The sequence below is a fragment of the Anopheles coustani genome, chromosome 2 (assembly GCF_943734705.1).
Source record: "Anopheles coustani chromosome 2, idAnoCousDA_361_x.2, whole genome shotgun sequence".
NCBI lineage: Eukaryota > Metazoa > Arthropoda > Insecta > Diptera > Culicidae > Anopheles > Anopheles coustani.
The window spans coordinates 54,500,926-54,517,190 of NC_071289.1; the positions used below are offsets into that span (position 1 = coordinate 54,500,926).

Sequence of the window (16,265 nt, forward strand, 5' to 3'; positions counted from 1 at the left end):
ACTAAAAGGGAGTTTACAAAATCCATTACATACGGAAATTCCGGGAAACAAATTGAACTACTCGAGAAAGACAGAAAAAAATAAAGAAGCAAATCAAACAAAAACGTTGAAACTAAGTGCTTATTTTGCATCATTTGACATATCAAACGTAGAAAAATGAACGAATGCTAGTGAACAATGTAACAGAATAAAAAAATAAAAGGATTACAGCACGAAAAGATGAATCTTCTGGGGGCAAAGGAAACAATGTGAATACCATTTGTCGCAACGACTCAATTCAAAAGTTAAAAGGATGTAGAAAACTATATACATTACAGAAACATGTGGAAACAAATACATGCCTCTTAAATCCAGTCTGTCGCTTCAATGCTTGTACAAGTATCGAAGATTATTAACTACATTTTTCAGTTTCGTCAATTACATTGTATCTTATTTTCACAATTTTCTTCTTCTCACGACTAAACCGAACCATTAGGTTATACATTAAAGGCCTTCCTAGAGAAGTTATACGGCGATAATGCATTACTTTCAGCATCTTAGAATAAAAAAACAGCGTCTGTAATTTGACAAAGCGATTCAATATTCTTTATGCATCGCAAATCGCTTGCTCCTGTCACTGCGATTCCATCGCGATAGCTACGTAGAACCAATTATAGATTTGGTACATCTTGCGAGTACGTCCATGATAATCTATTTCATTTGAAGTAAATCTTTTTACCTTAGTTTTTAATGAGAACTCCTGAGATGAGTAAATTTGTTATCCAATTAGTTCACTATGTAGCAAGCAAACGTAAATATTCTAAAACTAATTCTAAAATCAACCTATCATTTAGCGAACAAATACAGCAGACAAACACTACGGGCATGACAAGAACATTTTCCATGGGCTTCGTGATGCGTTAAACTTTCATCGGTCACTAAACTGACCCCGCCTGTCGCGCATAACTATCTCTGATAATGAAAGAGAAAATATTTTCATAACTCACCAGTTAGAAAAAATCATCTAGCTCTAGTCGGAATGACAAACATCATTCGAGCAAGATTATCGTTCCATACCGAAAAGACATTACTAAATAACAACAGCAAGCTTGTAATAAAAACACGTTAAAAGAGAAAATACTACCACTTACTGTAAGTATGGATGTATGAGTGTATGTATGTAAAAAGTATTTAATATGAAGAATTTCAAAAACCCTGCATCGGTAAATCGTTTAGCGTCGATTAAATAATATTTTGTAAAGTTTATCATAAGTGGAATAATCTACCTAAAAAAACATACACATGCACATCTTAAATAAGCACATACACCGGAACTAGATTTCGCCATTCAATTTTCTCATTGTTTGATACCACCTTGTAGGCAAATTTAAATAGCTTGAAGTGTTCGTTCAAGCGAGATAAAAGCGTTGTATTCAATGTTTGTTTCGTTATTTGGTACCACATCCGGGGCTTTGCTAAAAGTTTTGCATACCCTTGTCAACCTTGTTTTTGCTTCGTTCCCTAAACATCAATTCCCTATTCACGTTGTACACAACCTCATCGAATATCCACGAGCAAACTGTACAAGAAACCCGAGTAATTTTGAATATAGTGAAGAAATACAAACAGCTCAGCTAAGATTGTGATTTACCAAAGAATACGATGTTTCGGATGGAGTTGCGAAAAACAAAACCAACAAAATAAAAAAAGGATTCAATAAAGCCGAATAAAGAAAATATACGAAGAACAAATCCATCAAACAGAAGAACAAGCTTCCGCTAGCAAAGATTAGCATTGTTGCTGCGCAAGAGGCAAGCGTTGAAGGAAAGAAAATAAGGCCATACAATATGAAAACTAATCGCTACGATGAAAAGTTTGTGAGAGCGATGAACATGTCAAAACGAAACAATTTAGATAGAGTCGAGTTAAATCGAATGAACTAAACATCTTACGAAAATCCAGTTCCACTTGATTCGTACTTCGTTAGGTGTCACGAATATCGCATTGCAATGCTGAACCATAACGTAATTGAGATCTGAAATGTTCAGTTTGAATTCATACAATCGTTCGATTTTTTAACACCTTATTACATCGCCAACGAAAAAGAAAGCTTTTCAAAACATAAGTTTTGAGCCATATTGCTATCACTAGTAAACAACCCAGCACAATAGAAAAGAAAACATTCATGCATGCAGAAAATCTCTATCAGTTATTTTAAAAATTGCATCTATGGTTTGAAAGAAAACGAATAACAAAGGGTATTCAATTGAAAGTTAGGCCAGAAAAGTTCGATACAGTAATCATATTAGACAAGTTGAAGCGCTCTTTAGATTGCTACTTGTAAACGTTTTGAAGCTCAAGAAAATAAAGTTGTCCTATAAGCAGGAAACGACCGGAGAAAAGAATTAAATACCGTAACGATCTTATGCGTGAATAGCAGTAGGAAATAGATTCTCACTCAGCAATACCGCGACAACAAAATGCGTAGATACCATGACGCAAAGTGAACAAACTTTTTTATAAATCCCGTACTCAATACTAAACAGTGCAGCCCGGCGAAAAGAAAATATGTAAATGAAACGCTAATTTCGCAGTACTAGCTGGCCCAGGATCACCCATAAATCACATGTGCAAAGAATACACCTGTTGTACAAGATCTTATATGAATAAACTGGAACATAAATAACTGTGCACACATATTCCATTCAACACACACACCCTCCCACATACACACACACGTACACACACAAACATAAAAATCCAACTGATTAAAAACCATTATGAAATTCTGAATTTCTTGCATAGGCAACAACCGTCTATCGAGTTTAGACTTATTTCAACTATTTCAGGTTGGCACATTCACTGTGAGCCATATAAAAAAAACATCTTAAAACCAATCTAAAAACCGAAATGAAAATGTACTAACTATAAATAACGTTCGAACAATATGGGTAATAAGTAAGTGCGTAGATGTGCGAAGCCACCAGGCTGCCAGGCAAGCGCGCATCGTTTAAGGCTTGGATAACACTCGAAGAAAGGGAAGAAAGGATTTAAATGAAACAGACAGAATCTGCACAGAAAGCAGAGAAGATAAACCAATTTAAAAACACAATGTACACAAGGCATGGACCGAAAAGTCTGCGAGAAAACTTCACAATGAAATTGCACGCATTAAGCAATGTAGAAATAAAACTATACGGCTTTGCCAGAAGTTCTGGATGCGTCTTGTTACCTAGGTTAATATAGACAAACGAAACAAATCCGCTAAAGACACCCGTGAAACACATTTTTACACAGAAACAAATAAGTTCTAAACCGAAAACAAAATAAAAACAAAAAAACAATAAAAAAGTAACACAAATAAACTTCACAGTGCTCGATACCATTTGTTAATTCCACATCAACAAGGAACAAAAATATAGCAAAGAGATGTGTGCAAAAATCAAACGCAACTAACGATTTAATTGCACAGCCAAACAAAAAAAAACAAACAAATCTCAAGAAAATGAAAAACATAAACCTAAAGTTTCTGTACGGAGGCTGAACAGCTAAGCACATAAGTGGAAAGAGTCAAACTAAATTATATCAAATACACCATCAGAATCATGAACTAGATACATTTTGGGCGTTGATCGAGTAAGTTGAGAAGCAGCTGGATAACAAACAACAATGTCGCCATAAATTAGACACTTAGCGCTGCGCTATCGTGCTATGTTTTTTATACGTATAAATATACACAAATACTTATATCATAGTGTATTGAACTGTTTAAAAGAAATATTGGCCGTCTCTTGGCTTGGCACGAGTCGAACACAGAAGAAGACAAAAGGACATACAGTAGGGGTGAGAACACAAAAAGCAAATTTCAAAGAAATAGCTTATAGTATAGTACATGAACACTTTAAAGGCATACAACACAGCATAATACACCCGAATCAGACATAAAAGCAACAAAAACGAACAATGGTACATTTTAAGAATTTGTTTTTGGTATTTCTTCAAAACGGCTTAGACATTTTGCTTTCCAATTTTTACTTATAGAAATCTTATTACGATCTTTTTATTCATAGATTTTTTAATAATCGATTCATTCTTGAAATCCCTTTTTATACAGATTTTGTGTATATTATCTTTGTGACAGGCTTAAATCGATCAAATTTTGCTAAACACATTTCCATTCAATCAGAAATGATACTTTTACGCAACTTAGGCTCAGCTTACTAATATGTCTGCAACCAAACAAACCAACACAGATCAATTACGGAACTTAACAGTCAAACTAACAACACAAACATCCGTAACCACAAATGTAACTACAATCAGTTTTCAGACGTCCACAGCAAACTGTTGATTATTTGATAAGTTTTATTCACTTTATTCATATTTCATCAATATTATTGAACAACAAATAAGGAAAGGCCCGTGCGTATCACGGAGAAAGTAGATAAAAATGAGGGTATGAAAATTATCGATAAGAGGGTAAAATAATCGCTCTGGTTAATGAATGAGTAGAGTAAACAAGCTGACGAGTTGGAGTGCAATTGCAAAGCAGTTGAAATGCTACAAAACATACAAAGTAACGTAGCACCACTAACCAAAACAATGATGAAATCCTCGTTAAAAGGGCATTGAATTTCATGACGAACAAAAAATGGCGGAAGGATATAATGAAAAGTCAAATCAATTTCAAGAGCGAGCATAGTTGCAAAAGAGTGTAGGTAAAACATGACACCGAAACGAAGAAAGGAAAAAATGATATATATATACAATATACAAATACATAAAAGTATATAAAAAAAACAACTGAGCAAATAACGGACAAACCAAATCCAGAATGTTGTACGTCACGTTATGTTTTCATTTATGATCCTAAAAAATAAAAGATTTTTGATTGAAATAATAAAAAGAAGCTATGGCTATTTTTGAAAACTCTTTAAGAACATTTTGTAGCCAATCTTATTTATCGCTTACGTTGTTGTATTTGCTATTTTTTTAAACCATGATACTAGACACAAAGTACCAGTGAATGTGTTTCATTCGTTTCAATTGCAACCACCGTATTTCTTTGTAAATATGGACTAACATTCGTGACACCTACAATCGCACTAAATATATTTCAATATATTTTCTACAATTTTGAAATACACTTTGCGCATTTTACAAGTAAATGGCCTTGCGATGGTAATTGTTTTTGCACTATTGAAAACTCTAAGGTCCTTTGTGCTTATGGTGATGAAAACTAAAATATTAAAACATGCAATAAATAAAGGGGCTCACTTTTCACGGATAAGGTCAGTATTTTTTCTCAGACCATAACTACAATTGGCTGGGAAAAACATTTATTATAAAGAGAATTCATCTAAGGAAGATAACAACTCATTACTTACATTTATTGAGCAATGTTTTTCTGGTTGATCTTTTTGTGTCTCCTATTATAAACATTTCAACCTTTCAGAATTCTTCTATGACTTACAATTTGTAAATAGTGTCTCTTGTAGCATTCAGTAAATTCATAAACAGTTTTATCTATCTTCTATCTATCTATCATTCTATCTCGAGTGTTTCACTAACAGTCACGTAATGGTAAGATAAAGGTTCTGAAGAACCTCTAACAAAGTAAAAAGTTTCTTCTAAAAACATTGAATGCAGCACCTCATGCTACAGTTGCTATCGTAACTGTAGGGCTTGCTGCACCCATACCATCGACCACTTTGTTCTTCCCTCGACGCCGGAACTGCTCCTCAATCTCCTGTAGGGTTCGATTTTTCGTCTCCGGCAAAATGACGTATAGCACCAGAGTACCGAGCAGAGAAATGACACCATACACAAGGAACGTCCCGTTAACACCTACGGTAGCAAACAGCGTCGGGCCCGTCTTGACGACGGCAAAGAAGCACACGAAGTTGAACGAGGAGGTCAATCCAGAGCCGAGACCCCGGGTTGCGACCGGGAAAATCTCTCCCGTCATACACCAGGGCAGCGGGAAAAGCCCTATGCCGACGAACACGATGTAGCTGATGAGGAACACGAGCGAGAGCCACGAATAGTTTCGATACAGCGGTATGCTGGTTTGGAAGTACAGAAATATCGACAGCCCAATCAGGCTGATGGTCGTTCCGATCCCACTCGCCATGGCTAGCGGACGGCGGCCTACACTGCGCAGCAGCACACAGGCGACAAGAGACGTCACCACCCGGACCAGGTCCACGATGAGCATCGCAAGATACTCGTTGATGTTATCGCTCCCGATCGTGGTCTGCATCAGAGCGATTGAGTAGAAAGCCACAATGTTAACCCCCGAGAACTGCATCGTTGCGAAGAACACCAGCAGTGTTGCCAGCGGCATGAGGAACTCGCGCCGTCGATAGGGTGAACATTCCGTCGCCGGTACGTGGGCCTCTCCAACGCTGCTGCCTTTGTTGTCCGACCGACCACTATCTCCACCGGTCCGTGCTACCATCGCGTCGAACTCCTGCCGACTGGTTTGGTCGAATCCCCGCAGCCAGCGGAACGAAGTCTCTGCCTCCGAGCGCTGGCCACGGGCAAGCAACCAGGCAGGGCTTTCCGGAGACACGAGCATCAGCAGATAGGCGACAACCATGAACAGCGAGCACAGCAGGGCCGCCGTCTGCCAGTGGAAGAACGTGCCGAACAGGTGCGCCAGCAGTATCCCGCCCGAAACGGCAAACGTCACACCAGCCAGCAGGATGCCGCGAAAGCGTGGGTCGCTCGTTTCGGCGATGTACACCGAAGCCGGTGGACCAACCAAGCCGCAGCTGAACCCCGTTATGAATCGACCGACCAGAATCTGCGGATAGCCGTGAGCCATCGATAGTACGCACCAGCCGACGGCGAAGGACACGTTCAGCAGCAGATGGGCCGACTTGCGACCGCAACGTTCCATCAGCAGGCCGCCTATGATGCAGCCGACGGCCATCGGTAGCGGGGCCATCGACGCGATCCAGGACGACTGCTCCTCGGTAATGCTGATCTGGCTGCCGGGCTGCTGGAGCTGGGGCAGCAGGATCGCCGAGAAGCCATTGGTCATACCGGCCGCCGCACTGCTTATGATCGGACCGGACGCGGCCAGTACCTGGTGGAGGGGAACATAACAAATAGAAACTTTACTTTCCTCCGTATGGTTTTGCAGCAACAATGCGAAAAATCGTTAAAAACTGTTTATGTTTCTAAATTTGGTTCAATTTCCAAGGACGATAATTTAAAGATAATCACTTAAAATAGGTGGGTGTTATGCTTTGTGATGTAGTACATTAAGTTTATCTTTAATGTTAGATTAAGGTCATGTTAAATAGTTGTGTACTTCAGATTTTCTGAACTAAAGGAAAATGGCAACCATTTCCAGTAGTGGACCACTCTACTGGCTGAAAGAAACTGATTTTTTGGGTTTAAAGTGTATATTGCCTATAAAACGATAAAATATCGTCATTTCTAAACACTACATGTTTTTCGAAATTGGTTTCCTGAACTTTTATATTCGTCTAGAAGACGAGTGCAAAATTTGACAATTCTGCTGAAGTCATTGTAATATTTCGATGATCTGAAATAGTACGAGTGGTTAAACATCACAATATTGCAAAACATTGCATTCGTCTTCTAGCACCATAACAGCATCACGATAAAACCATATAAAAGGATTCTAAAATGTAAAAATAGTTTTTTCTTTTTTTCCATAGTTAAGCACTACAAATATTTTATGTTTTATATAGAGAGTATGGTTAAAGGGATTTTTTTTAAATATGCAGTTTATACAGCAATACAATTATTGCTAACATCTCTATTATCGCAATGGACTAATTCAAGAGATTTTTCGTTCGAATACCTTGGTGGATAAGCCAACTCTCAAAGTCGTGAAAGAGCTGAAAACCTTTTCATTAGACTTCATTCGTTCGTTTGTCAAAATTAGACCTCATTTGTTCGCTTCGTAGAGCCGAAGCATATTTATGAGCGAAATAAGAAGCTAGGGTATTACAGGAGCTAAACTGTTGGAATAAAATAAGTGAATTAATGAAGAATTTATGTTGATATAGTTGGAACTATGAGGAACCCAAAATGTACTGAACTTGGTGCAGGATGTTATTAAATAAACGAAAATGTTTATTATGTAGGCCATCAGATTGCATGGATAAGTAAAATAAATTAAAAGAAAACACAGGGAAGGACAAACTCGTAAATTTGGAACATTTAGACGTTTATGGGAACCCCTTTTTGACAGCAAGCGTAATGAGACAAAAATGTGATAAAGAAGCTTATGCCATAGTGTGAAAATTTGTATTTATATTGCACACTCAAACCTTATCGCCTCTACTGGCCATAAATTAATCCTATTTGGTCACTCACTTGTCGTGCTAGCGGCGAAAAACGTTTCACTACATTGCTCTCGATGAACGCCGCATCTGGAGGCGATGGTTTTTGGATGATCATTTTATCAAACGAGCTTCACCGGAATCGAGTGGACAGAGTCGTTTTGCCCTATGTTTAAAGGAAGACAAACATATACAAAACAGTTAGGAATAAAAGCACAAAGAACACGCGGAGCCTTACTCAATTGATAATGGGTAGAGACGGGTTGCTACGAAAGAAACACTGATAAGACTTGCCATGGATTAGCATGAGAACGTTTGCCGACAGCTGACCCACATTTGATAACGCTTCAACTTCTCAAGACAACGCATAGGTAGACGGCTGCAACGCATTTGATAACGACTCTGTGTCACGAGGACCACGGTGGTCCAATGCATAACAGCGACTATGTCTTAATTGCAACCGATGTTGATACTGCAAGAAACCGATTCATGAGGTCAACGACACGAAAAGCGTGGAACGGCGTTGCAGAGATTTGCTTGAAATTGCTTAACTAATTTTAGTTTACTATGATCATCACCAATTTAAGATGAATGTTGTGCTTTAAAATTGCATTGTGGTTTGCAAATCATGTGTAGCACACAGCTGTTTCTTTGCTTTTTAGAAGGTTTACCTTTATAATTCTAAATCATACTTGATGATAAGGTATAGTAAATATTTTGGCACAACAAGAAACGCAAAATTTGCATACGGAGCATCTCCTCTGCTTATTGACTATTCATGTTTGGTGAACAAAACAAAAAGTCTCAGATAATAGACACAGATGGAAATGTGTGCTCATCAACGCAAAACGTCACGTAATGTTAGAATAATTAAAATAATTGAGTCCAAAGTCCTCCACACCAAACTCGGCAGCCAAGAAGTGGAGAACATTTTGACTTTAACGTTCAAGATAGAAGGAACACACAGACAACACAATGTCGGAAATGATTTGCCTAATATTCTTTGCACGAATTCATTTTCGTTTCGGTTTTTTTCTGGCATTTTTTTGCGACGGTAAAGCGACCGCAATTAAAGTCAATATGTCGTACCGCTTCTCTTCGATCTCATGTAAATATGCCATTGCGTTATAAGCAATATATGGTGTTGGTTTCACTCTATAACGTACCTTCAAATGTTGCTATATTTCTTACACGTATTTAACAGAACACTTTTTAATTAGAAAAACCAACATATTTTTCTCTTTCAAATAGAAAGATCAACAGCCAACTGTATTTATTGTTTGCTTTATTTATACTCTAATACCTAATATTATATCGAAGCAAAATACTGGCGTGCCAATAAGACTTTATAACTTATTTCATACGTCATAATAAAACAGGCCAAATGCTCAATTTAAAAAAAAAAACAAAGTGTGGTTTTGGCATAAAAACACATTTGAGGTAAAAAATCGAAAGTCTAACATTATTATAAATAGATAAAACCAACCATTTCTCAAAAGAAAACAATTATTTTTAATTATTCTGTAGAACATCGGACACAAATCAAATCACAGACGCTTTCATAAGAACTTCTTCGTATCGATAGCACATTTGTCCCTAAAACAGTCGCACTTGCAACGATTAAATTGTTGGAAAATTTTACGGATGTTTTGACTGATTAAAACACTGGTTAGTAAACCTGTTTCCATCTATTTCACATTGTTACGTGTGCCACGGAAAATTATATGATTTTGAGAAGTCCGAAATGCGAGCTAAGCCACACACTCTACGAGGATCACGTAGTCCCCGATATTTATGGCAATCTGCAGCGTTCAGTCTAGGCGGCCGAAATCAATTGCCGAAACCGTAGTCCGTAATGTGGGTCACCGATGAAGAGATGAAAATAAAAACCAACAGCATCGCGAGGAGATTCACAAAAAAACAACAAAAAAACAGCCACCAATACATTCGTGCCTATCAACGTTTCATTTTCCGCCTTCCTTCGCGCCGCGAGCCGGTTGCTATGGAAACGATTACGTATGTTTTATGCTTACCGGTATTTTTTGGGGCCCCAGATTCGTGGTTATTCCCAGCTGAGATCCACTGTGTCGGAGCTTTTCGAATGTTTAATCCTTCCCGATGTTAGCCACGGATGGCGAACGTGCACGTGCTGCAATTGTTGACATCCTCATTGACATACGCTCGCAATCACAATATGAAATGCTAAAAATGAACCGAAGGTTACCTTACACAAATCGATACTTTCACGCCGAAATCTCCCACCGGTCGAGATATAATAGCGATCATTACTATTACTCAACGTACACCATTTTTTTCTTTTCGTTTTTTACTTCTGCGCCAATGAAAAGTTCACGCTTCTTTTGGCAGCGCCTTGACTTGGTCTTTCAATATCGCACCAGCGTCAGCAAATAACATACGGCTGACGATGCACCACTACATGCCGCAACACACCCAAGTGCACGACGTTGCGCCAGCCTAAGTTTCCTGCCCTTTTTCTTTGGGGTTTCTTTCGCTGTTGATTGTTAACAATGACGGATGTTTGTTAAGTAACGCACTCGCGCACACTTGACCGTTTGGTGCGCAAAGGCGCGCGCGTGGTCGCACTTCCAGAGCGCACGGCTGTTTTTGAACGTCCGAGGCACCTAAGAGGCAGCTTTTGCCTGACTCATAATAACCCTGCGTTAGGGTCAATTTTAAGACACGAATCTATGAAAACATTACACCAAACGGGAGAGAAAAAGCTGAAACTTAAAATGAGTTGACGACTGCACGAGCTTTATAAGACTGTCCAAAATCTGTTTTTTTTTCAACTCGAAACAACAACGGGTTTCTTTTCGCGGACTGGACCACGACCGCACGTCAGCTCTGACCACGTTCCCAGATCGCGCAACACTGAACTGACCACGCGAACGCTAGGCGCCGCTCATATACGCGATCGCGAGCGCGAGCACATTGTTTGCGTTATCAGCGTGCCGTCATAGGTTTCTCATCCCTCCTTTCGCTCACCTGCACGATTCCTTCACACATCCAACGAGCGTCCGTCAAGTTTCTACTTTCTCACCCTGTGCTCTTGGGTTTGCGACTTCCTTGCTCGAACAAAAAACAACATGTCGTACTCTCACTTTCAGTATTAGTTTTGACTCTCCAAAGTGCAGGAAACAATCCGTTCGCAAAAGCTATCGATCTCTGACGGGCTTGATTAAGGAAAGGAAAGAGACCTCAATGCGTTTCGTGGAACACGCAGGCGACGAACCTCCTTTTAATTCAACAGAACTCAAAAAGTTCAGCTTTTGACTATCGTGTGTAACTTGCTCATCTTAAATGACTATTAATTCTCTTAAATTAAACAAAACTAGTGTGTTATTCATCAACGAATAGTGTCAAAACAGCTGGGCTATCGGATGATTTTGTTTATTATTTCCCAGTCCCGTATTTTTTAAAACTTGATCAGTATCCTAAACACAGAAAAGTCTTCTTTAGAATCCATAACATTACTTATTATTTTTCATATTTTGTTCATTTTGATAAAGTTAGGTTGACACTAAATTTATGATCTGCAACTCAGTAAACAACTGCAACAATAATTAAATCAGCAACCGCAATCATTTACACATTGATCAAAATGGACTGATTTTAACAATTTCTTCATTCAACTTTAAAGCTAACTATATTTCATTGAACTCATCAAAAGTTGTGTATTTACAACAATTTACATTCATTTTTTGGGGCACTTTTAAATTTGCTAGTAAATGGAACATGATTTTTCTAATGTAAACGTTAGTGAAAGATGCAAAAAGACACTTGATACAAACAGTGACATATTGTCACCCTACCCCTATAAATATGTAATATTTTACAACCATTTTAAATTTGCAATATCTAGCAAAACTGACGAGACTGTAGCGTTTTGTAAATTAGGTTACTCTCCAATTGAGCATTTTCGATGTTGAAAGAAGGCAAAAATAATAATTCAAAGTCCATTATTTCAATTTTTCTATAAACATGTGAACTCAAATACCGAAGTAAAAGCATAATACAAGATCCTTGGACTTGGTTTACGCCGCGACGGTAACGTCTGCAAATTTAATGGAATGTGTTAATTTCCTGATCAAACTATGATTAGTTATTTACAATCATTTAAATTGTTGTGAAATCTCGTTAACGCCTTATCCGTTAGGAACGCATTGAGAAACCTGTTAATGTTGGCAAACCGCTGAAAGAAACATATTTTTGGTTTATCATTATTCAAAACGGGGAATGAAAGAAAAACTAGCAAATGAAATAGGAATGTGTAACCAGGAAAAGGTACCAATTTTCTCCGGCAAACTCCAGCCCACCTCGGAATAAGCACACGGATCGTTTACTTTCGCAAATCTACTTATTTATTCTTCAATAAATAAATCGGCTCCCGGCTTCATAACGAGAGATTTATTGCTAATCGATTTTACGCCTAGCCGAAACCGGTTGCAGATCAATGATAGCCATAACAATTAGCACGCGCTGCGCGTAGTGCAGAACGTTCCGTTCCGCAAACACATACGATGAGGAGGTAAATTTTTCATATGGGCACGAACTCCAGTATAAACTCAACGAATGTATTTATTGGTGCATTGTGTAGAGTCTTTTTTCAACAGAACAACGTGATCACTTCCTATAAGAGTCTGACAGTAACATAAGTTTAAAAATTGTTCGTTGTAACAAAATTTAAAAATTGTTCGTTTATTATTATCAAACTTTTGATGTTGATTATGGAATAGCAAAAGCAACTAAAATCACTAAAATGTTTTGTTACACGCTCTTGATTAAAATGTTAAGAAATTGTGAATGCAGTACAATCTTCTCTATATCTATAAAAATGAACAAGCTGACCCAACGAACTTCGGCTCGTCCCATATTAACATTACGCTAATATTGGAATAACAAAATATTGAAACTCAAGGGAAGCCCCATAGATTCTGTTCACGAAGATGTCGACACATAACAATAACAAATCCATCTTTAAGTCGCGGCATATCAGACAAAATCCAAAGAATGTTTTGAAATTCCAGTGAATGATTCACGGCTTCGTTTTCATGTTCAATACAATTAATCAATATATATGAGCGCAATGGTCCAGCTGGAGTCATTAGCATAGGTTTTTTCAGCAGCTAAAATTGTACTCAACCAATCGTAGTTTCGATACTATGGGGCTTAGTTCACATAATCATTTGTGATAAATCATTTTTAGTTGAAGCAAATTGGCAAATAGCGGGTTGGAAGCCCACGTTACTATTGACGATTTTTAATTCGACAATTGGTGCTGGCATTTGAATTTCAGTCAATAGAATGCTACTCATATGCAAACTCACAATTTCAATCAACACCAATGCTTCATTGTACATCATTTATTTTTTTATTCAAAATTTACCTTTCAAAAGCAATATGAAATATCTTCGGCGATGTCATTTTTATACGTATCTCACAATCAACGGGACTTTTTATGGCTTCATCGAAATAATCTTTATATTAAGTATACACACTTTCGCTATTGCAGTTCATTCATAGATTCCAGTGATTATTATGTTTCAGCAAGTGTAACAGTGTTCTTGCAAAGTTGCACACCATACTCATCGCTGTCCGCAATGGCTCAAACAAATCGAAGGTATTCTTTTTCGATGGAGTGTATAAATTTGTTCTAAAGCGAAATGGAAACACACCTCTATGTCTTTGTACCGGGCACCCTTGCTTTTGCATAATCATGAACCAAGCAATAATCTCGGCATAGAAGCGCTGCTGCAAGTTGGAAGCTTGTTTCTTATGTTTTTTTTGCTTACTGACCTACTGACTCAAGAGTTCTTGGTGAATTCTTTAACCATTCTTCAAATAAACTGAACATTAACATAAAAACCAAAAACTGTAGAATGCACAACAACGTATCGGTTCATTTGATACTTATCTCATCTCCTTCAATGCCAAAAACGCCATATCCCTTCAGGCGACGTACTTGCAAACTTGTTTGATTGATTTCCCTGAACATAAATACTCAACATTCATATGTATTTAGCAACAAAGTTCTTTTCTGCCACTCAACAAAATATATTTAACGCCTATCAGAATCCCTATTTCGAATGTTTAATCCTTCCCGATGTTAGCCACGGATGGCTAGGCGATCGCTTGTACGTGATCTAGGCGATCGCTTGTACATTAACCGAGATGAAATTATTCGATTATCTGCGCATAAGAAAGAAAAAATCATCCCAAAACTTCGTTAAGGTTGGCCAAACGGTTTCTTAGTTTAAGTTATACGATGTATATTTGATTTGATTGTATAGAAAATGCAATTATCACAAATCTTTTCATTTTCGGGCTTTTCCTTAGGGAATATTAAAGTTGTCTTTTTTTTTAAACCTTCCATGAATACTTCTTCTTCTTCTTCTTCTTCTTCTTCTTCAATGGCCCGATCACAGTTGAGCACGTCGTGCTGACATGGCCTGGTCACCAATCGTTCTCCAGGTAGCTCGGTCCATGGCAGCGGCCCTCCAACCCCGGACGCATCCGATGTCTCGCAGGTGCATCCACCGAGCTCGCTGAGCTCCTCGTCGTCTCGTGCCGGTCGGGTCGTTGGTGAGCACATTCTTGGTGGGGCATGAGTTCAGCATCCTCATGACATGCCCCAACCAACGAATCGCCACCGTCAGGATGCCCGGCTCGCCATACAGCTCAGCTAACTCGTGGTTCATCCTTCTCCTCCACACGCCCTGCTCACACATACTGCCAAAGATAGACCGGAGCACACCGTGGCGTCCTCCGTGAGCAGAGTCCAAGATTCGCATGCCCATACAGAACGTCCGGTCTAATGAGCGTGCGGTATATGGCACACTTAGCGCGTGGGAGAAGCCATCTGGACCTCAGGAGTTTGTGGAGCCCATAGTAGGCACGATTCCCCTGAACAATGCGCCTTCGGATTTCGCAACTCACGTTGTTGTCCGGAGTTACGACAGTGTCAAGGTAGCCAAACTCCTCTACTACCTCATGTTCGTCGCCGTCCACTGATACCCAGCCTGGCTCTGTCACTGTCAGAGCCTCCGATGAGCAGGTACTTTGTTTTCGTCGCATTGATCATCAATCCAATCCTTGCGGACTCCCGTTTCAGTCGGGAGTACGCCTCGCACACCGTCCTTGTGTTCCGCCCGATGATGTCGATGTCATCCGCGAAGCCGAGGAATTGGAGAAAGCGGGTGAAAATCAGGCCACGGATATCGAAGCCCGCGCTTCTCATGACACCTTGCAGAGCGATGTTGAATAGGAAAGTCCTTCAACTTGTCTCAGACCCCGGTGAGATTCGAACGGATCCGACAGCATGTTCTAAATCCTCACCTTACACAGCACCCCCTTCATTGTGGCCTTTAGGGCTCGCAGTCAATGTGGGGTCATTCCGGTCAAACGGTGTAACGGCGTGAACGCCTGGAATACTGGCCTCCACGTGGCGCCATTGGACCCGCTGGCAACAGGGGTGACGAACAGAGATCTGGGTAGGAGGGATACCCGACCTCCCGCACACTACCAGAGTGAAACCCTCGAAGGTGTAATTCTATGTCTGCTCGGTTGAGTCAGGACTGTAGCATTCTTGATCATGACTGGACGGGGTTTGGTAGTGTGCCGCAGACGGAATGGGCCTTGTAAGGTATCTTTAATCCTGGTTTTAGATATCTAGCCCTCTGGTCTGTTTAGCCTCTCCGGAGGTTAGGATGGATCCTTTGTCAGCGGACAGGACCGCGAAAACGTACGGAGTTTTTCGGAAGGGATTCACTCTCCTGGAAGATTCACAAAAAGTCGCAGAAGTCGAAGTCTAAGCGGTTAGTGATCCGCTCTGATCCGTGAGCGGAGCACTAGACTAAGACTGTCCGGATACGAGGGAGTTGAGCTGGTACAACTCCTGGGGTTGTTGGTTATAGGCGAGTAGGATGGACCTGCCAACTATCG

General features: G+C 39.5%; 1 protein-coding gene across 1 annotated transcript; it reads right to left on the minus strand.

Annotated features, from left to right (window-relative positions):
- Positions 1 to 5,632: 5,632 nt before the first annotated feature.
- On the minus strand, positions 5,633 to 15,917 carry LOC131264647 (facilitated trehalose transporter Tret1-2 homolog). Its single transcript, XM_058266917.1, has 3 exons — positions 15,847 to 15,917; positions 8,338 to 8,434; positions 5,633 to 7,072 (listed from the first exon to the last, which is right to left on the minus strand). The coding sequence occupies exons 1-3, from the start codon at positions 15,915 to 15,917 to the stop codon at positions 5,633 to 5,635; spliced, it is 1,608 nt and encodes a 535-aa protein (XP_058122900.1).
- Between the last annotated feature and the right edge of the window lie 348 nt (positions 15,918 to 16,265).